This window comes from Malaya genurostris, chromosome 1, assembly GCF_030247185.1.
Source record: "Malaya genurostris strain Urasoe2022 chromosome 1, Malgen_1.1, whole genome shotgun sequence".
NCBI classification, from domain to species: domain Eukaryota; kingdom Metazoa; phylum Arthropoda; class Insecta; order Diptera; family Culicidae; genus Malaya; species Malaya genurostris.
Window position 1 is genome coordinate 103,410,641 of NC_080570.1, and position 22,132 is coordinate 103,432,772.

The 22,132-nt window shown below is 34.7% G+C and overlaps 1 protein-coding gene across 2 annotated transcripts in view; it reads right to left on the reverse strand.

Moving 5' to 3' along the window:
* Positions 1–22,132, reverse strand: part of LOC131425288 (metabotropic glutamate receptor 1-like) — an 88,186-nt gene that overhangs the window by 61,557 nt on the left and 4,497 nt on the right. For both annotated transcript variants that reach the window (XM_058587055.1, XM_058587054.1), the window contains exon 2: positions 9,467–9,881. In XM_058587055.1, the coding sequence (XP_058443038.1) occupies positions 9,467–9,754 (288 nt within the window). In that variant the 5' untranslated portion in view covers positions 9,755–9,881. The remainder of the gene's footprint in view (positions 1–9,466; positions 9,882–22,132) is intronic.

Sequence of the window (22,132 nt, forward strand, 5' to 3'; positions counted from 1 at the left end):
CGATCAACTTCACTGTACGGTCATTGAAAATCATTTTGTGGATTTTTTTCACGTTTTCATCGGTAACAGCCTCTTTTGGACGTCCACTGCGTTCATCGTTTTCGGTTCTCATATGACCAGTACGAAATTTTGCAAACCACTTACGAATTGTTGCTTCGCCCGGTGCAGAGTCTGGAGAACACTCATCAAGCCATTTTTTGGTATCGGCGGCCCTTTTTTTCATCAAAAAGTAGTGTTTCATCAACACACGAAAATCCTTTTTTTCCATTTTTTTTTTACAATAACAAAAGTAGCTTCACTCAAAATGCAATATCTCACAAACTAATAATCTGACAGCTGTCAAATTTATACACGTATCTTTTGAAGGTTGGTACTAACTGAAAATGGTATGGATTCTAGTAGCGCCCTCTCATAGAAACGATACGAACTTTTCAGCCGATCTGTTATAACGGTTGATTTGAGTTGTTTGATGTCTTCAAAAAAGTTTCTCAACTGAATATGAAGATTATTTTCAAGTGACAAGCCATGTTCCAAAGCTCACTGTAAAGACACATAAAAGTCTAGCTTTTTAATTGTAAGAAATAGGTTCTAGGAATCTTCTACAATATTTTAGATAAACTCAAATCCAATATCTTTGCCGAATTCATAAACTCTCTATCTCTTATAGTTTAGAAGATATATATGGTACTTTTTTATGCAAACAAAACCACAATTTACATGAATTTTGTGTCTTTTTAGTTATGTTTGGAGCATGGTTTGTCATTAAAAATAATCTTTATACTCTGCTGAGTAACTATCGTGAAGACATCAAACAGCTCGGATCAACCGTTATAGCACATTAAAAGGAAGTCACATTATATTATTTTCATTAGCAGCAGTGGTGCCAGATATATTAAGGAATGAGCCATTGTTCGGACCTTGCGCCGGTTTTCCTTTAATAACTTTTTCTACAAACGTCGGAGAAGACAGCAATTTTAAAGTTTTCTACCTCGTTAAATTTCCTACGAAAATATCACATGCACTGATTTTTAGAGTTCATAGGTTGATCTCCAGCCGATTTTTTTTTGTTAAAAGTGAATTTCTCGCGAAATCTATAGTTTTTCCGATCGAACTAAGATTTTGCATGGTGCTTATGGGACTGAAAAGGAGAACGAAAAGTTTGGTGGAGCGAGAAAATAAAACTTTTTATCTTTTTCTCATACAACTTTGTCCCACCATACTGCACAGTCTGTTGAAACAGATAAGCCAAATTCCACACAAGAAATGAAATGCCAGGTCTTTGCTTTTTCATTACAATACTATGTGAATTAAAACATGAAAATAGATTGAGCGTATTTTTCTCTCAACACTCCTAGCCATATACCATTCGACTCAGTTCCTCGAGATCACGAAATGTGTGTATGTATGTGTGTGTGCAAAACATATGCACTTGATTTTCTCGGGAATGGCTGAACCGATTTTCCCAAACTTCAGAACTAATTGGCTCAAGTGAATGTTTCCCTAAGTAATTCACGATTCCCAAACTTAGATCCATATGTAAGGTCTTATGGCCTAATAGATTTTTTCCGGATCGAACCTACGGTTCCGGAATTATAGGCTGAGATGTCCGAAAACATGTTTTGTTAGTTACACTGTTTGGCATGAACATGTTTTGTATGTTATAGAGATTGTACCTGTAACCCGACCCGAATCCGAACCCGTCGGGCTCAGGTTAGCGTGTCGATTTTTTCATGTTCTATGGGTATAGGTCGGGTTCGGGTTAAAAAATGTGGTCGGGGTTCGTGACTTTTTTCGGGTCGTGTACGGGTGAAGATTTTTTATTTTTATCGGATACGGGTCGGGTTCGGGTTTGGAATAAAAATTAATCTCGAGTCGGGTAAGGGTAAAAGTTTTTAGTTTTCGATGGGTCGGATTCGGATTTGAGAAAATGTCGACCATTTCTAGTAAGTTACACAGGTTAAGGTGACAGCAATGTTTCTTCATTACATAATTTGTTTCAAAATAGTTATTTAGGTTTTTCTTTTTGTCATATTGAACTAATTATCATTTATGAGTTATTAGTAGAAAATAAGTTTTTTTTGACGTTGCAAATCCACTATGAACACGTAAGCGTGTATGGAAATTGTTAATATAAATCGATATAGTAATAGCATAGATATTACAAGATTATAACATTTCTATTACATATACAATTTACACTGATATTGAGCGCTATCGATTGGTTTTCATAACGTAATGATAACGAAAATGCAACGTAGTAAACTTTTCTTTTATGTACGGAGCCAACCATTTATTTTACACTGAGGGCGTATGTATTTTTGCATGCACTTTTTTCAAATTGTAATAACTCGGAAACTGTAATTTGTACAAATATGGTATCCAAGGATGGTATATTTAGTGTAGAATAACTGCATTCCAAAATACATACGCCCTTTTAAAAAATCAGTTTTGAGCCGAATTGCTCTTTGCATAAAAAAAACCTTGCGAAATAAATGTTTTGTAATACTGAAAACATGTGCAAAGTTTCATCTGAATCGGAGGAAGTGAAGTCTGATGAGTTGCTAATCATTTCTGGAATTGCTTTACAACATGATGACTGAATCGAATTCCACAAAGGTCTCACAGCGACGATGAAATACATTATGTATATTACCTGAAGCATAAATAAATTAAAAGGTACTCATCATGATTACTTACAGTATGTAAAAATATGATACTTTTAGGCTTTTGCACCGATGCTATCCACTTAAATCTACTCCAGTGAAAGGACATAGAGGGACAGTGTGATTGATATCGCGGTTTAAAAGGAAGCATCCCTGTGCATTTCAACTATTCTTTGTAATCTTTGTGACAAAGGAGGCTTTCTAAACTTTATTTTTTGGCTAGAAGTATTGACTATTATTTACACACAGTTTTTCTAAATGTAATGAAAATGTTAGAACACTGCACTCGCTAAGTATAAGTTTGACGAGAAAAAAGTATGTATATTGCCTTGATAAATGAACGTTCATAGAAAACAAACAAATATTGCTTTATAAGCATAATCAGTCCACTGATGCTCTACCATCGTCTGATACTCTATCATCCTGAAAAGTCTGACATGTCTGGAAAATCCTTCTTCAACTGATATCCTACTCTGAGGTTGATTGAAAACGGAATCACCACAATAATCGTATATGTTTATCTCGTGGTGCCGTCAATAATGCTTAGTCAATCGATGACCCTACACACATTTTCCGCGGTCACGGCTCCATCAATAAACGGACTGCCATAGAAGTCATTGGAAAGCACTATGGGTGTGCAATCAAACCTATATCCATTCACAACATCGTGAGAAGTGTCATCGACTGATTGGTTTGGCGTGATATGACATTTGCTGGAAATGGATTAATTCAATTTTGTACATTTCTCCGTTTCGTTTCGTTTTAGGTACGGGGACCTTGTGTTATAAACGAATTCAAACCTTCCGAACTCAGAATAGCTGTATGCCATTTTACAAGTTGTTACATTGAATTAATGTATAGGGTTCGCCATCCATCACTGTTTGGTGTGATAGTCTGTACATAAACATTGAAATTTCTAAAGAATAAATGCAGATGATGGTCGAATGTCATCGAAAAGATATTCATTACACATTCTCTGAAATTTTAAATACTTGTAAAATGTTTACCAGGGTAACAGTACTCCCATTTATCTCGGCTCTAGTGATCATCTCATACACGAAAATAATTAGTTAGAGTGAGATCTTCGCTCTCGGCTCAATAGATTCAATTTAAGGGTAAGGTGACAATAGCCGCAAAAGCTTCGAATTTTAACGTTGCTATAATAGTTGTTTTGAATAATTTTCGAACTACTGCAGAAAAAATCTGCAGTATTCCTCGGATATTGTATTCGATTTTAACATAATTTGGTTATTGAAAGTCGAGCAATCGCAAAATAACATGACAAATTGTTCTTAAGCGATACACCAAGAGAAGCTCCGTCAACTAACAGAGTTCGCGCGTGCCACATCGACACATTTGGGATGAACCGTTGGGTTCATCTTCCCTTCTTCGAGCCATACTTTGCCAAGGTAACATTCAATGTGTATGTGATGAAAATACGCACTCGATTTTCTTGGAGATGACTCAAATGATTTTTTTTAATGTAGTAATATATTTAACACACTGCTTTAGCTCTAAGATGCCGAGGGCATTCAACCGATTTTCACGGACATAGGTTGAAATGAAAAGTTTTACGGTTTATATCTTTAAAAGACTTCCTGTTCCAGATTACACACAGATGATCAATCGAGCTTGGGCTATAATTATCATCGGTGCCTGGATCCGGAAGAATCATGAACGGTGGTCAAAAACGCCTCCATGAAACTCACATCGTTTTCTCAGAGATGGCTGAACTGATTTTCACAAACACAAATGATCTTGAAGACTCATAGGTTACTATTGTATTTGATCTGAATCAGGACTTATGGGATGATGAATGCTTGAAATTTCATGCCGGCATTTGAAACGACGATGCTAAATACTGAGAACGTATTCTAAATTTTGCTCAGAACTGTTTTAATTTGTAGACTATTTTAATTTGCGACTAAAAATAAATAGCTTCTGCTATACCGTTCTCCAGTTTCCGTTTCCGGAAAACACAAATCTCCAAATAACTACGGGAACGTGCCACTTGAGTCAATTAGGTCTGATTCTGATCAAAATGTGTAGTAAAAAATACTCCTATACACGGAAAACCCTTCAATAAAAAAACTACGATCTCGCAATTTTTTATTTTTGCAGTTGTTGTTTTAACTAATAATTAGTTGATTCAACCAATTTGCTATTTGATTTGCACATATTGAAGTAGTTGAAAAATATGTTGTTTTTAATGCTGTCTAATGTCAAAAACAGCACAAAGCAAAACAAAAATCGCAATGAAAAATCAACCATTACTTTAGTTGAAATTCAAACGCGTTTCTTAAACATTTTCATGCAAATGAAATTCGCTTATTATAGGTTTGTAAAACTCGTGAAGAGTAATTTTTGAATGATAGTAAATCAATATTTATCATAACACTAGTTGTCAGAATATTAATGTGATGATAAATTATCTACATCTTTACTGCTCTGGTGTTACAAGAAGAAACGATTGATATAAAGTAGTGCTATGCACAGAACTGATAGCCGTTAGAGATATTGCAATTAACAAAACGTGTTTAACCAAAACTAGAACCCAGTGAATTGTATGCGTTTGAATTTTGGTCTTAAAATCAACTTGATTCTCCATCGTGAAATGCATGTTAATGAATGAGCATCATGTTATCTTCTAGTCATGTACACAAATTGTATGAACAAAGTGATTAAATTGAAAAGGTTTAATATTCATTCATTAAATTGAAAACGTTTAATATTCATTCATATGCACTACTAAAATACAGTATATTAAAAACAAAAATAAAAATGGTTTCAATGAATAATTCATTTAATATAAAGCATCAACAACACTAACTTTTATTTATACCGTCATAATATAATATATTATTTATATTAAATATTACATATTTTTCATATATCTAAACATACCGAATTTTCATTTAAAAAATCAGAACGTATATCAATAAGGAATATTTTATTGTCATTCAAAATCAATAATTTTGCTTAAGTTGAAATAACTAATCGTAATATCTAAAACAACTAAAACCGATTTGTTTTTCAACTCACATAACTGTTAAATCAAAAACAAGGTCGGTTGTTGTAACTAAAATTTTTATTGAAATTGAAAGGTGTGGGTCTTGACAAACTGACAGCATCTTATTTTCAACCAAAAATTTTGTTATTTCAACCATCGTTTCTGTTGATCGAAAAACAAAAATGACAGCTTGGAAAAAAAAACAACAATCAATTAGTTGTGCCAAATTTTAATCAATCAAATTCAGAAAAACAACTAATATTTTAGTTATTTCACGATCGCGAGGGGTTCCCTGTAGTTTATTATTGATAGTCTAACTCACGTATATTATATAATACGAAATTACAAAATGATGACCGGTTCTCAGTTCGCAGTTCTAGAAGAACCAATTAAATGACGGAGCTCACATTGCTTTCTCAGAGAAGGTTGAACCGGGTTTAAAAAATTTAGATTCAAATGAAACGTTTCTTAGGTTGCTGTCAGAGTGAAAGCATCACGCGAAGCGTCCAGGCGCGCGTGCGTGCTAGTTGTATTTGATCAAAGCAAACCTGTCAGAGTGAATGCGATGAGAAAACAGTACATCGTATTGAATCGCTCCGCGTTTCGCGCTCACTTCGACCTTAGGTTGCTTTGGTTGAATGAATTTTATTCGGGTTCAATTTCTAAACATCATTCCACCACAAGGTGTATTAACTCTAGAACACGTCTCGTTTCTATACTTAAACACTTTCTTGGAGTGCGTTAGTACCCCAGAATTAAAATCCCCCTAAAATTATCAAATGTCATTCAGAAACTAGCCTAACTAGTGCATAGCAGATGAGTCTAAGACGAAACGTAAACAAAATTCTAAACGGTTATGTGCCCTAAGCAAACAATTAGACTAACCCCTGAATGACCAAACCTGAATCAGCCAGTTAATGTCGAAAAATCCGATGAAACAAATTCAAACAAATCCTTTTTGCATAGAAGCTTTTAGAACGATATTTCAGTTTATTATGAAGTAATTATTTTTAGGTAGAACAAGATCCTGAATAACGTCAAAATTCCCTGTTTTTGCCTGCCAGCAAAAGGGTACAAATGTTTCCCCAGAGAGCGTTCTAGGTTTTTAATAACAAATGAATTTATTTTCTAGGAGCTCAACTTTCTTTAGTTTGCACTTAGTGAAACTTTTGAAGAACAGTTCGCTTCCACATCTCATCCAAGTCAGTCGATATAACTAAACCGCTTACGTTCGGGACGGAAGAAACCAAGTACAGTATTGTATAGTGAACAATAGAACGACCTCGAAATGAGTGAACTAAACGAACAAAAGCTATCGCCGACACGAAAGAATACAATTGTTGTTGACTTCAGGCAGTGCAAAATTCGACCTTCGATACGAGAACTTGAAGGTTTGCTTAAGGAGCAAATGCATCTTGATATTAAACGTGTGCATTTACTTCAATGCAATAAGACAAATAATGTTGTTTACATCCAGTTATATAAAGAGTTGGATGCAATTCAATTCGCAAAAGACAATAACAGTGTGCATTATGTGGAGCATGAGAACATTAAGTACAACATTCCAGTATATATGGAAGATAGTGCTATAGAAGTGCGTGTGCATGATCTTCCCTCAAGCGTCACCGATTCTTATATTCTCAAAACTATGTCCCAATACGGAGAGATTCTCTCTATCGAAAAAGAAAAGTGGATGAACTTTTTCCCCGGTATTCTAAATAGCGTACGTTTGTTACGCATACGCTTGAAGAGGCCTATACATTCTTATGTGACTTTCGGTCAGGATACAAGAATTCCGTGCAAATCACTTGTTACCTATGACAATCAGATGGCCACATGTCAATATTGCCAAAAAGCTGTTCACTACGGTAAACCATGTGATAAACTGGACAAGGAGACAACGACACCGAAGGACAACGGTGCTTCCTTCACACAAACCCCAAGCAACCCCAGTACACCTGTGACAGCCAAGCATCCCCTTCAACGAACCCATCAGTATCCTCTATAGAACAAAGTACACCGGCTGCAGTTAACAACTTACCCTCTAACCAACCAGCAATTGCAACCAATATACAACAAGGTGCATCTACAGCAACTCTAAACGAGCCCAAGACTATGATCAACAAGGAAAAGAAAACGGAAATCACACACAACACCGACGATGAAGCAATGAATGATGAGATAAGCCGCGGACAAAGTGACCCCCGATCCTCGTTGGATGGAAATGGAAACTCATCTCCCCCTAGAAAAAAGGTGACAACGGGATCCAATAGCAAAAAAAAATTGTTAAGTAACAAAAATGTAAGCAAATCGGCCACGTAAAGCTTTTACGCAAAAAGGCCAGAATAAAAATTAATTTTATTATAAAAAAAATTTTTTTTTGAAGAATATAAAAAAATTCAAAAAGACTACTTCTGGGCACTTCATTTTGCCAAATTCATTAAATGGCTTTAGAGCCAAACGAACGGCATCGAATGAATTGGTAAACTTTCGCTCGTGGTCAGTTAACGGGAACGTACCTAAAAAAAAGCCCGGTTGATACTCCAAAGCAAATATAAATGGCTTCTTCTGAAATAAAAATCAGAAGTTTTTTATTTGCTGTTTTATGTTATTTAAAAAAACATGTATGAACACCAATTTCATTCATTTTTTCTTAATTTGAAATCAACTGTAATACGATTTATTATAATTAGCTAAATGGCTCTTTCGAAAATATGGCTTTCGACCTGCTATTTCATTTTTCGGCTTATTAAAAGTCGGTATTTTCGTTGGGCACTGTTAAAAGTACAATATTGAGTGATTCCTGGACGTACAGCTTTGGCAATCAAACTAGAGCACGCACAACTCGAAAGCTACCGAAGGGACAGGGCTATTTCGCCAGAATGGTAATTCCGTCGTAAACCATTTTTTTCGAAAAGGCAATTTCACCAAAAAAATCATTACGAAGAGTATCATTTCGCCGAAAATGGAATTTAGACTAACGGTTCAGTTGTATTAAATCGTATTAAAATTAATTGCGAATTGAGAACAACGAATGAAATTGGTGTTCAAACATGTGTTAATGTCATACTGTTCAATTGTCATCAGTCATCGATAATGTTGTTTTCAGGGACATCTGAAAATCTAACATCAAACAATGAAAAAAGAGGATTTTCGTAACGTTATAATCATTATTCCTTGGGTGAATATAGTTTTAGTATTTTATTGTGAGTATTTAAAATTCTGTCATGTTTATCTTATTTTCAAACTACTTGAAACGTGTCTTGTAATATCTTAAAACAAGTTTCTGACAGAGTAATGTTGCTAATAATTTATAAACAAAAAACAAGTTGTATTGATCTTTATGATGTATGTTGTATTTGCAGTAGTGTTCGGAACTTACTCATCATTATTTCAATAGTTTTGAGCGAGGATAAAGAAAAAAATATGTATGAGTACTGGTTATAACCAGTTATTGAACAATGTCTTTCATAATCTTACGCATTATCAGTAACTATTTGTTACATCTGTTTTATCACACACCAACAACTCGTGAAAAGCAACTTACTCTATTCCGTGCACGGATGCTAATATTCGTTCATTGCCGAGTGTAAATATGCGCTTAGTCGTCCGTGTACGAAATTGTGCCAGTACTAAGCTGGCACTGAATGGCGTGAGTTGATCTTAACTTGAAGGAATATTTCAGATGCCTAAACAGGACCCAGTTTAGTGCAATTTATTCGTGCAAAACAACAATTCCTTCGTTCTTGACAATACCATGTACCATTGTTCGTGAAATAGAATCAATGCTTACCTCTCCACAGGCCAGGAAGTGATTCGGACCGGTGCGCTTCTGTCGCGGCTGATGGTGAACCGAAAACAGAACACCAATGATGAAATCACCGGATATGTGTGCAGATGCCCGTTTGGATGCATCTTGTTGAGGACTCGAGTAGGCAGTCGTCGTTGCAGTGTTGGTGGTGGTGACGCTCAAGACTGCTGCATCTATTTTGTCCGCTCCGATTGATTCAATCAAACAAGGTACAAGCCATACGATTGCGATCAGTGCTGACACTCGAAGCGACCTTACTGTCAAGTGCATTGTTTGTCTGTTGCAGCTGTATGATTTTATGTTATGTAGCAATGTTCACCACTTGAGCATACCATGCGATTTGCTCTGATTTGTGTCATGATCGTTATTTCAGTGATTGAAGATTTGGTTACAAGAACTATTGGATTATGTTAGGGTATTTTTATTTTCTTTTTCTATAGTTAGGTGTTTACATATTTCATTTATAATTTATCATGATTGCATAGCTAGCAGCAAACGACTTTTTCTATGCATGGCTAGGCTTCAGGTTCCATACAATTTACCGATCTGATTTCATTTTAATAAACACATAACTATCTACTAATATCGTTTTTTAAATGTTATAAAAAAAACGTTGGCGTTTTCAATAATATATAACTATGAAATTATCACAAATGTATAAATGAATATTTCACTAAAATAAAAAAAAACTGAACAAGTTGTGTCCAAAACATAACCGGAGTGACGTTGATGCGATTACAACGGGTAAATGTAATATTGTAAAACAAACTAATATCAATCGACAAAAACCAAATACTGTATGAAAAACGTGTTTAATCCACCTAGCAGTGAGATGATACCTTTTTTTATCAATCCGCATGTGTTTTTTGCATGAATATTCTTCGATGTTTAAGGTTTCATGACATTATTTTAATGACCGTCGTTTTAAGCGACAATTTGAGATTTTAATCACTCATTATTCTGTATTGTCGAAACTGTAAATTGGATCGAATTTGAATCTAAAAGTGGGACAATCGATTAAACATTCCATGATATGTCGAAGTAAGTTCCACTTTGGAGTTCACGGGAATTTAAGGTACTTCCAGAGTCGGTATTCAGGAACCAGCATAACCCAAACCGATTCGTATGGCCATATGACGAATAAATTACAACAGTTTTGAGTCCAGCTTTGAAGCTTTTCGGGATTGTCATCTTCTATATCGGTTTGAATTTTAAGAATTTATCATCATATAATTCGAGAACCGGAAGTCATAATTGGATAAAATTAATTAATTTTTGTATGTATGTATAAAATTAATTAATTTTGTATATAAGTTTATTTTAATTTGAATTTTTGTTTCTAAAATTTGATTAGGCTTTTTTTGAGAAAACGATTGAGCTTTGAGAAACGATTTTATACTGGAACCGGAATTCTAAAATCGGTATGGTCGAAGTCAGATAAATTTACCTGAGAAGCTGTATAGTTTACATTTGTTCCAAAATGTTTGAAAATCAGACAAAATGTAGACATCTTTGAGAAATCATAGCACGAATTAAATTTTTAGGTGCCTTCTGAATCGACAACTGAATACCACTAAAACTGAAAAAAGTTAATTTTTTTATCGACTATCCAAATCTGCTAGCCCGATAAACCTGATTAATTTATGTGGAATAGACATTTTTATACTAATCACCCTGTATCTCCGAAACCGGAAGTTGGATCTGACTGAAGAGCAAGATGTTTTATAGAATCTTGAAACTTTTCATTTGAATCTTTGATGATTCTTAGATTTCATTCGAATCTTAGATCGGTTCAGCCATCTACTAGAAAAATGAGTTACACAGTTTTATTTTAGTTTCACATATCATCCTGTAGTTCCTGAACCAGAGGTCAGAACCAAACATAATTCAGGAACTTTGTTTGGGAGCATACGACTTTCGTATGAATCTGAATTTGTAGAAAAGAAATTTTCCGAGAAAATTGAGTGAAATTACTTGTCACACACGCATTTGCTGATCTCGACGAACTGATTCGAATGGTATATGGATGTTATGTTCTTCCAGCATTTATTGCTGTAAGTAGTTTAAAACAATATAATTAAAAAAATTCTATCATCATCTGGTTTATATATGTCATATTCGAACGATTGTGTTGCCAAAAACGATCCGTGCTAAAATCGGTCCGAGGCTAAATGTCATGAAAAAGGATGCTGTACACAGTCTTTTTGGTACTTAGAAACAATTGTAAGTAACAGTATAAAAAATCGTGTTTTCCGTTGCTCCCAAGCATTGCTTTGTCATACAGCGCTCAAAACTCCTACTGCTGGAATAGGGGGAAAAGTCGTTTACACAAAAATTTCGATATCTCCGTTAAAAATGAACGGATTTTAACAATCTATGGCTGTGGCCGTGCGGAATCTAAGTCTGAAAACATATTCTGTTTTCAAGGTCAATTGTGACAGATACTGTCAAAAAACTAAAATTTTGACATAAAACTTTGTATAACTCAAAAAGTAAACATCCGATCTCAAAACCATTCAATAGCGTTTTCATACATACCTTTAATTTGTGACTAGTTTGATCAAAATCGGCCCAGCCATCTCTGAGATCTCGACCGATCTCGTTGACAACACACATACAGACACACACACATACACACACGGACATTTGCTCAGTTCGTCGAGCTGAATCGATTGGTATATGTCATTCGGCTCTCCGGGCCTCGGAAAAATTTTCTAAAGTTTGAGCGAATTCTATACCTATTTTTTATATATAAAAAAAGGTAAAACAGAAATAAAATCGACTAAGTAAGTATTTGCGTAATTTTCGTATGCCGGGCCATGAGTGAAAGTTCTCGTTAACATTTTTATTTGAAAACCGTCGAAATCTAAAATAAAATCTTTTGTCGTGTTTATTAATCATCCACGTGCCAATAGAAATCCCAAATGGTCCGATAACTTATCATATTATGAAATTAAAAGAAATGTATTCATCATTGGGCGCTGTTATGCTAGTCGTTTGTCTTCAATTCTAATTAGTGAAACGAATTTCTTTGAACAAATCCATTTCTATCCTATTATTCAAATCGTATGGAATGCATTCGCATAGTATGATTGGCTCATAGTTGAACCACACATGATATGATTCATGATTCTACAGATTTGAAAACGATTTAAGTAATACCAACATAAATAACATACACAGAATTGTCATCGGCATCATTGAGCCAATATATTGTCAAACTGTTTTCGCATCGCATTCACTCTGACAGGTTTGCTTTGATCAAATGCAACTAGCTCGCACACGCGCATCGACACTTCGCGTGACGCTTTCACTCTGACAGCAACCTTAAGGTCTGAAGACAGAGGGTCGCGTGTTGAGTTTTAAATCGACCACGTGGCTCGCTCAATTCCCTTTGCGCATCGTATTTCTCTTGTACTCTCTCGTACATGAGCAAAATGTACCGGGTTGCCAGCAAACATTTTATTATTTTGATGAGAAGTTTTATCACATTATTCTATCGTATGGGCTGGACATTACATGGATTCCAATGAACAATGAAAAAATATTCAACTTTCACAAAGATTGAATGTCCGTGTGTTTGGCAGCCTTGTCGAGCCAATTTTATTTCTCTCTCTTTTTTCAGAATGCTATCAGGAAACCAAAGCGAAGAAAATGGCGGATGCATTGAAACTGACTTTGTTTCACAGAAAAATACAAGACTTTATTTTTATCGCGATAACATATATGTTTTTATGTACTAATCGCATCTAAACTAAATTATCTAGACTTTGTCACGATAGATTTATGATACAAGCCTACAAAGCCGAGATATTCGATAAACAAGTAGAGGTATGCATTTCCGAGCGTTACAATTTTCAGCAGTTATTCAGTCAGAAAAAAATACAACACGACCGCTAAACTCAATGAATCATTCTGAAAATTTCACAGAATATTCTCAACTAAATCTCGAAAACATTGTCAGGTGGGTTTTTAATATATTCTGCACCGTTTTCAAGAAAATTTAATTTGAAAAGGAAAAATAGCAAAAAACCTATCACTTTACGGTACTGTCCTCAGCCCTTAATATGGTTAGGGGTACGGTTACCCTATACTAAACTTTTTCTAATAACAGTGCAACATTTCAATTGCACACCTTTCACGTAACTGTAAAAAAAACATTTCGATCCCACAAGGAAAAACCCCTCTTGAGTCATTTTAAAGAAGAAGCGGGGGAGGCTTTTAAATGATGAAAAAAATCATAATTTTTGCCATATTTTTTTCAGAATTATCGTTTAACAAAGAAATTCAAAATGCATGCATGACAAAAAGAGTCATTCGAACAACATTTTGTAATTTTTTCGTGGAAAAATATTGAGAAATAATTCGGTGAAAAGGTAAAAGTGATGCAGTAGTTTTTGAATGACGATGGACACGGACTTTCAAAACCTGCTTTCGAAGAAAACGCGTTTAAAGTTTTTTGTCTATAAAATCAATGGAAACAATTTATTATTCAATGGAGCCCGCAGGGTCTAATATTTAAAAAAAAAATTTCTTTTATAATTTGTTATAATGAAACATTTCAAGAACGTTTTGTCAAGTGTTTAAGTCAATCGAAGCAGAAGTCTTTGGACTGTGTTCCGAGCTCTTACTTCTTCTCAATATGCGATAAGCAAATATAAAGGCCCATAACTTGCAGAGTTTTGTTCCGATAGGCATAAAAATTTCACAGAATATTCTTCAAATGTTTTACTATAAGAAAATACAAAGAAACAAGAATTATTTTTCAAAAGTGTTAGACCCTACCCGCCCCTTAATCGACAACTACAAAATGTCAAGATTTAGCCCGCACATTTAATTTTTTGGCTGAAAAAATGTCTAGCCTTTTTCATATGTTTATATGTCGTATTTTGATGGAGACGCTTAGTTGATTAATTCAGGGGAGTATTCACTGGTAATGAACATCATAGATTAACCCAACGCGACCGACTGAGAGTCCATCATGAGCCATTAACGGTTGTCTTATTTCTTCAAAGGCTAATGGCATGTTCAAGTGGCAATCGTAGAAAAAACAATTACTAGATTATCCTGTATAACTGAACTTGGCATCACATTAGTAAATAAAAAATGGTATTTGAGCTTTCGAGTTGTTATGAAACTGAAAAAATGTTTTAATCTAATATTATTTGTAAATTTTTGGCAAAGATTTCCGGATTATTATATCCTGAAGGGATTTTGATGGATTCTGAGTGCTAGTCTCTTTTCCTGTTCCCACATAACAGCGGTAACAACCAATATTGGATTAAATTTTAAATGTTATTGAGTTTCGAACAATCCGTTGCACTAGTGGTATTAGGCTCCAATACTCATGAATCCTCGGCGAAAGACCCTGAAGATTAGAACCGGGGTGATATTAGACAGGACTAATAATAATATAAGTACTCATGAATTAAGAAAATGAAAGAGATTGAACTGAAAATCCAAGGTTCCACGTGTTGCGCAACGGTGACTGTATCTCACTTGCCTTTGGAACTTACTATAAGAAGGAAGATTTTTTTGGACTAGCAATCCACACGAATCTTCGAAGGATGTATCAACTCCCCTTGCACACGGCATCATGTATCTTTATGACTTGAACATTTGCATAGCCCAAGTAGCAAATGTAACCTTTTGAAATTTCGCAGGTTCCACAACACATGTGGAATTGTTTTTCTAGAACGAACAATATTGATCGTTATAGATCTCTTCGCAACAAATACCTTCTCAGAATACCTTTACGTCGTTCTAACCGTGGAATCGACGATGCCGTTATTCCATTTTGCTTTTGTGTTGTCTGCAGATTGAAAAATAATAAGTACATAAATTAATAAATAAATAAAAAATTCTGATATCTAACATCATAGTTTACAAGAACTTTATCAACTCTTCAACATTATGCAAATTTAAAAAAAAATCACAAGAAGTCTCTCGGGTACGTTATGACAAGAAATTTCACAGTTTCGTTTGAACCTTTTTTTAAGAAAAAAATTGAACGAAACTCATCTAATAAACGAAGGGCCAAAAAAATTACTTGAATCTAGTATACATAAATTAAAGAGCCAAATGCTGAAATTAAAGCGCGCAATGTTCATACTTGTTCTCAAATTTATCTATTCTTTATGCCACCAAAAACTTCTTCGGTCAGTGTGCCTCCATCCAAAGTATATTTTTTTCTTCAGCAGTGGAACGTCTGGATAATTTATTTGCTCAAGTTGTTCAGTGGATTCGACGTTATTTATTCAACAGTAGGCGGGAGAATCAGTCCTTTCAATTTAAAAGCTGTGTTAATTAGCAAGTATTCTTAAACTACTTGCGAAGCTTAGTTTTGAGAAACCTAGTTTTGCGAAACCTAGTTTTGCGAAACCGAAGTAGCAATTCATACAAGGAACAAAGCAGTTACTTACTTTATAAATGCGATATTGTTGAAGAACATTGTTTAAAAGTGTTCGGTTGTCCAAATCTGCTTCCCATGGTGGAGAAGAGAATCATACCACAATCTAAACAGATAGTGCGGTTAAATTGAAACCCATGTTCGTATAATAAAATTTCGATCAATTTTGCCACGGGGTGCTCCCAACGTTATGCATTACTAATTACGGGACATGACCGCTTTTGTCCACAAATTTACCACTTCCGGTCTCAGTAGCTGTGTGCTACCAGCAAACTTCATCCCTAACTGATTGCATAGAGCTATTATTAGTCGTACTGAATATAAATATGATACTGTTTTACAGCCCGTGTAGCCTGAAGTGTTTTAGACACATTGCTACTATTTGATATCTAGCAAAACCATTAAACGGTCCATCAATACTGAATCGGGTATGAAATTATGTGAATGGCATCTCTTATCAACAGCTGTTTCGCTTTTATCGCGCCCAATTTTTCGCCATTTGGCATTTACCATAAATGTTCTCTTTTGAAATGGCTCCCACTTCTGTGAAAGTTTGATGGAACAAATAAAACGTGTAAATTTTAATTTTGGTATATCAACACCAGTTCCTTTCCGAGTAGATTCTGTTTATAGCTAACGATATCATTTGGAGTTGTTCTAATAGAATTCACGTATCAACACATTACTTGTTGAATATTCAGCTCAATATTGTGTTCAAGCATCTTTATAATACCAATAATGGAATAATAAATGTATATTTTTAAAGAGTGTATTAGTAGAATGCTCCAGTAAGCAAAAGTTTGAAAATATCTTTTACTATTTTGCTTCGTTTTTACCTTTATTAAATATAAAACCTTTTTAACCGACCTAGTGGTGTAATGATGCCTTTCCCATATTACTTATAGTTTCGAAAATATCACCAAAAGATTTTGTGAAAAATTGTTTTTTAATCTTGAATAAAATAGTACATTTTCTTAAGGTACCACTAACATAACCTTTTCAAATTGTTAACATTCATGTTAAGTTAATAAGAATTTTTCTTTATTTTGCATCGTCGCACTAAATGATAAAACACACTTTACCCAATAGTTCTGGAACCGGACGTCGACTATAGGAACTTTTATTTGAGCCTGTTTGTGAGAATCAATTAAACTACTTTGAGAGAATTGAGTTAGTCTCGTTTTAAACTTTTTGAGTACTATTTCTGCTATTTCTGTAACCGGGAACTTGGAACCAGTATAGCCGAAGTCAGTTAGTTTAGTAAGTAACTAATATAGCCTACAAATTGAATCAGTTTTGAGCCAAATCTAGAAGAATTTTACCCTTCGTCTTATTTGACACATACTCACACACATACACACACAGAAACATACATACACATATAGAACACTTAGCCCTTCGGACCAATTTCCACTAGTCAATTATTCAAGTGATTGTATGAACTTTCTACATGAGAAAGGCAATAAGTGTACTTTTATAGAAAAGCATCGTTATCATGATCTTGTAATAACAATAACAAGTGGGTACAAATTGAAAAAAAATCACAAATTTATACTATGTTCACACTATGAGTTAAAACAAGTTTTAACTCTGATTTCATGTTTTAAGCGAAATAACATGTTTTACTATTGCGTTATTTCATATTCAGAAACGTCACATTAAAACATGTTTTCCCGAAATAACATGATATAATTGTCAGTAAAGCACAACCCTGCTAGCATTTTCCGTCACTTTACGACTATGTCAATTGACAAGCTGTTCAACAACAGCAGTTTTCCATCAAAGTAGCCATGTAATCATAATAAAACAAAACTGGAAACTGGTACCAACGTTGCCAGGTATACCGATTTCTCGGTATTTATACAGATTGCTTGGTATTTATACAGATTTTTGTCGTCTATTCCGCAATACAGATATGTACTCCCGAAATACCGATAACTCACGAATCATACAGATAAGTACCGATTTTGGTTTTTAGCTTGAATAGACATGAGAAAAGGTTGTCGTGGGACCTTTTTCTGCTCACCTCTTGGTGACATTTTCTACTACTTATGTAGAAGAGACTCTGATACCGATATGGTACAGATAGATTTTTGCGCCGAATACAGATTTTTGGAAAAACGGCCTGGCAACGCAGACCACAACCACTTTTGTTTTTGAATTAAAAGATGACTTTTTTGATCACTTGCTGCTCAAAAATATTCGAAACGCTGGCAATAAGCGTGAAACGATAATATCCTTCATAGCTAGGAGAAGTACCTAGCTTATTTCTTATTTTTCGGATGTGGTCAAAATACTTTTTTCTTTCCTACCTGCGAGGTAGGCATTTTTGCAGTTTGTTTATAAACAAACTCAATACCAAGTAATATGTCATGCGTATAACATAATCTTAGTGTGAACAGTGCGGTTTTAACTTTATATTACTATCGTTAAAACATGTTATTTTCTGCAGGTTTGAACATAGTATTACATATTTTTCATCTGACATATATAAATTTTTATATGACAACCCTGCACGCTATACGAAATTGAACAAAGCACGCTGCGAACGGAGCAAAATCGCACGTACCATCGCGTACTAGTTCTGCATCGTCATTTTGAAAGAACGATTTGAATGTTTTGACACTCATCGCCCGATAATTTCGGAACCGGAAGTAGGATCAGGATGAAATTGCACAGTCTATTTAAAGACAATTAGAGCTTACATTTGAATCATGATTCGTAAGAATCGACTTAACCGCTGCTAAGAAATCGAAGTGAGTTTCATTTTTGGAACTTTTCTTCACTATTATCAGTTCTTTCGGAAGCGGAAACCGGGGACTAGTAGTACCAAAATAGTTTTATTTGTTCACTAACTAACAAGATCTGCCAACTAGATGAATTTAGCTGTAAGTTTTGTGAAAATGGGCAACTCGTTTCGCCATCGCTTGTAAAAAAAAGGTCATTAAATTGAAAATGTTCACTAATCGCACTGTAATACCGGAACCGGAAGTCAAATCTGGATTAACTTTTCGGAGACTTTTTAAAAAATTTTAAGACCTTTCATTTGCTTCTTAGTGTGCGAAAATCGGTGAAGAAATTTCCGAGAAAATTAAGTACGCATTTTTTCATAAATTGGCACATATTTCCTTGTAATTCCGGATCCGGAAGTCGGATCCAAATAAAATTAAAGACAATTGTATCAAACCTTTAGACCTTTCGTTTGAATCTAAGATTGTGAAAATCGGTCAGCCATTTCAGAGAAAATTGAGTGACATTATTTGTCACATACATACACACACAGACATTTTGGGATCGAACTGAGTCGAATGGTATATAACACTCGGCCCTCCGGGCCTCGGTTGTAAAGTCGGTTTTCACAGCGATTGCATAGCCTTTCTATATGAGAAAGGCAAGAACAGGTATAAAGTTCGCTCATACTTTAGAAATATTATCCAAGGCACGGAGGGCCGAATGTCATATACGAATCGATTCAGCTCGACGAACTGAGCAAATGTCCGTGTATGTATGTATGTGTCTGCATGTGTGTTGTCAACGTAGAGATCAAGATCTCAGAGATGACTGAACCGATTTTGATCAAACTAGTCGCAAATTAAATGTTTCTACGTCGCGCTGAGTGCTGCTGAATGTTTTTGAAATCGGATGTTAACTTTTTAAGTTATATGTTTTATGTCAAAATTTTCAGTTATTTGATATTACCTGTCACAATTGTCCTTTTAAACCAAATATGTTTTCAGACTTGGATTTTACACGGTAATAGCTTCTAACAAGCCTTAGTTAGTTGAAAACCGTTCATTTTATACGGGGATATCTATATTTTTGTGTAAGCGACTTTTCCCCCTATTCCAACAGTAGGAATTTTGAGCGCTGTATGATAAAGCGATGTTTGGTAGCAAAGTGAAACACGATTTTTAATACTGTTACATGCAATTGTTTCTAAGTACCAAAAAGACTGTGTACAGCATCCTTCTTTATGACATTTTACCTCATTTCGATTTTAGCACAGTTCGTTATTGGCCACATAATTGTTCGAATACGACATATGTAAATTAGACTTCTGGTTCCGGAACTACAGGATGATATGAGAAACGGAATTAAAATAATGTAAATCATTCTTATCGTAGATGTCTGAACCGATCTAAGATTTAAATGAAAGGTCTTAAGATCTTATAAAACATTTTGCTTTTTAGTCAGATCTGACTTCCGGTTTAGATGATATAGGGTCGTCGTTAGTATAAAAATGATCATATCACATAAATTAAACAGGTTTGTCGGGCTTGCAGATGTGGGTATTCGATAATCAAATAAACTTATTTCAATTTTAACGGTATTTCGTTTTCGATCCGAAAGATACCGAAAAATTTAATTCACGCTTTGATTCCTCAAAGCAAATTTTGAATCAAATGTTACCTAAGCTTCTTAGGTAAGTTTAACTGATTTCGGCTACACTGATTTCCGAATTCCGGTTCCGGTATAGAATCGCTTCTCAAAGCTCAATCGTTTTCTCAAAAAAGGTCAATTCGAAATTCATCAACAAAAATTAAAATAAAATACTTATGGTTCCATACAAAATTTATGAATTTTATCCGATTCCGACTTCGATTCTGGAAATTTTTAAAATTCCAACCGATTGAGTGATTGAAATCTCAAACTACCGCTTAAAACGACAGTCACTAAAATAATGTCATGAAAACACATGCGAATTGAAAAAAAAAATGGTATCATCTCACTGCTTGGTGGATTAAGCACGTTTTTTTTACAAATTTTATTATTCTTCAGTATATGAATTAGAATCAATGAACGTCACTGCCCTATTCATTTGGTATAGGGGAGATTCGGCAGCCTTGGGCCGTGTTTTATCGAAAAGTATCGAAGGAATTTATTTGAATTTTGGCAATAGTAATGTAAATGTTTTGTTTCAAGATCATGAAATTGATAGAAAATAAGTTTCTTACTTCAGTTTTGCAGAGAATAACGGAATTGAGTAACAGGTAACACGATTTTACGAATTTCAGTACAATTAGAATGTAAAAAAAACAAGTTTCATAAATAAAGATCTCAGAATGCACAATTGGATGCCTTGGGCCACAGCGCAGCCTTGGGCACTGCTTATGAACAGAGAAAAAAAAGATAAAGAAGCAACGACTTAGGCTATATGTTAATAAAGTTCCATTTTTATGTATAAATTACAAAAGAATCTTTTTACAATGAAGATAAGGTGGTATACTAAAATGCCAGAGTGTGGAAATTTTTAATATCTTTCATTTACAGTTTAAAAAAATGTCAAGTGAAAAATGGCCATAGGCTGCCGATCCATCCGTAATGCAAGTTTCACTTTGTAAAATCGTTAATTTTTATCCGGCTTTAACCTGTTTGCGGTCGTTGTTCGGGTAAAAGTAGAAACTGTTTGCTCACAGTACAGAGTAATCCAGCTTTTATGTCGGTATGTAAACATTGAATAACTTTGAGAAAAAACAACCGATTTCTATAAGTGATGCATTTTTATTCAGCTTGGTTCACTACAATTTTTTTGGACTGGTTTTTGAAAACAATATCAATTAAGTGGATACCTTTATAGTTGTAGTTCGATCAGTGTCAGTTGATATTAAGGGGTTTGTGAGTTTATCGATTCGTTGATGTTCAGCGCTGTGTGTCTGTTTAGGTTGTAATTTGAAAATATCCATAAAATTGATCATTTAGGGGTTATCCTATGTTTGTGCTTTGGGCACATAACCGTTTTCACTTTTCTTTACGTTTCGTCTTAGACTCGTCAGTGCGCAAAGCACAAACATAGGATAACCCCTAAATGACCATACCTGAATCGGCCAGTATTAGTCGAAAAAGACGTTTTCGTTCGGCACGTCAGAAAAGACATGGCATTTCGGTGCCAATTGAAAAAGTGTTTTGCAAGTAGCATTAACTTTACGTCTGTTTAGCGGTTCAAATTGAACTGTTTAAGTTTGCACTAAGCAGTTCAATTTGAACTGCTCTGCACTGACGAGTCTAAGACGAAACGTAAAGAAAAGCATAAAATTGATCTCTGTTCAGTAGAGACAATGGATTTTGTTCGAAAGTTCCTGAATTCTCGAGCATATCTACAAAAAACTGATAATGCACTGATGAGCCGAATCGTAAAACAAATGAAATTATTCGTGTGCAATTAAGCATGAGGTGCCAAAAGCCCTATCAGAAACAGGAGTCAGAACAAATTGGTTCTGGTGGCATCTTCTCCCAATTGT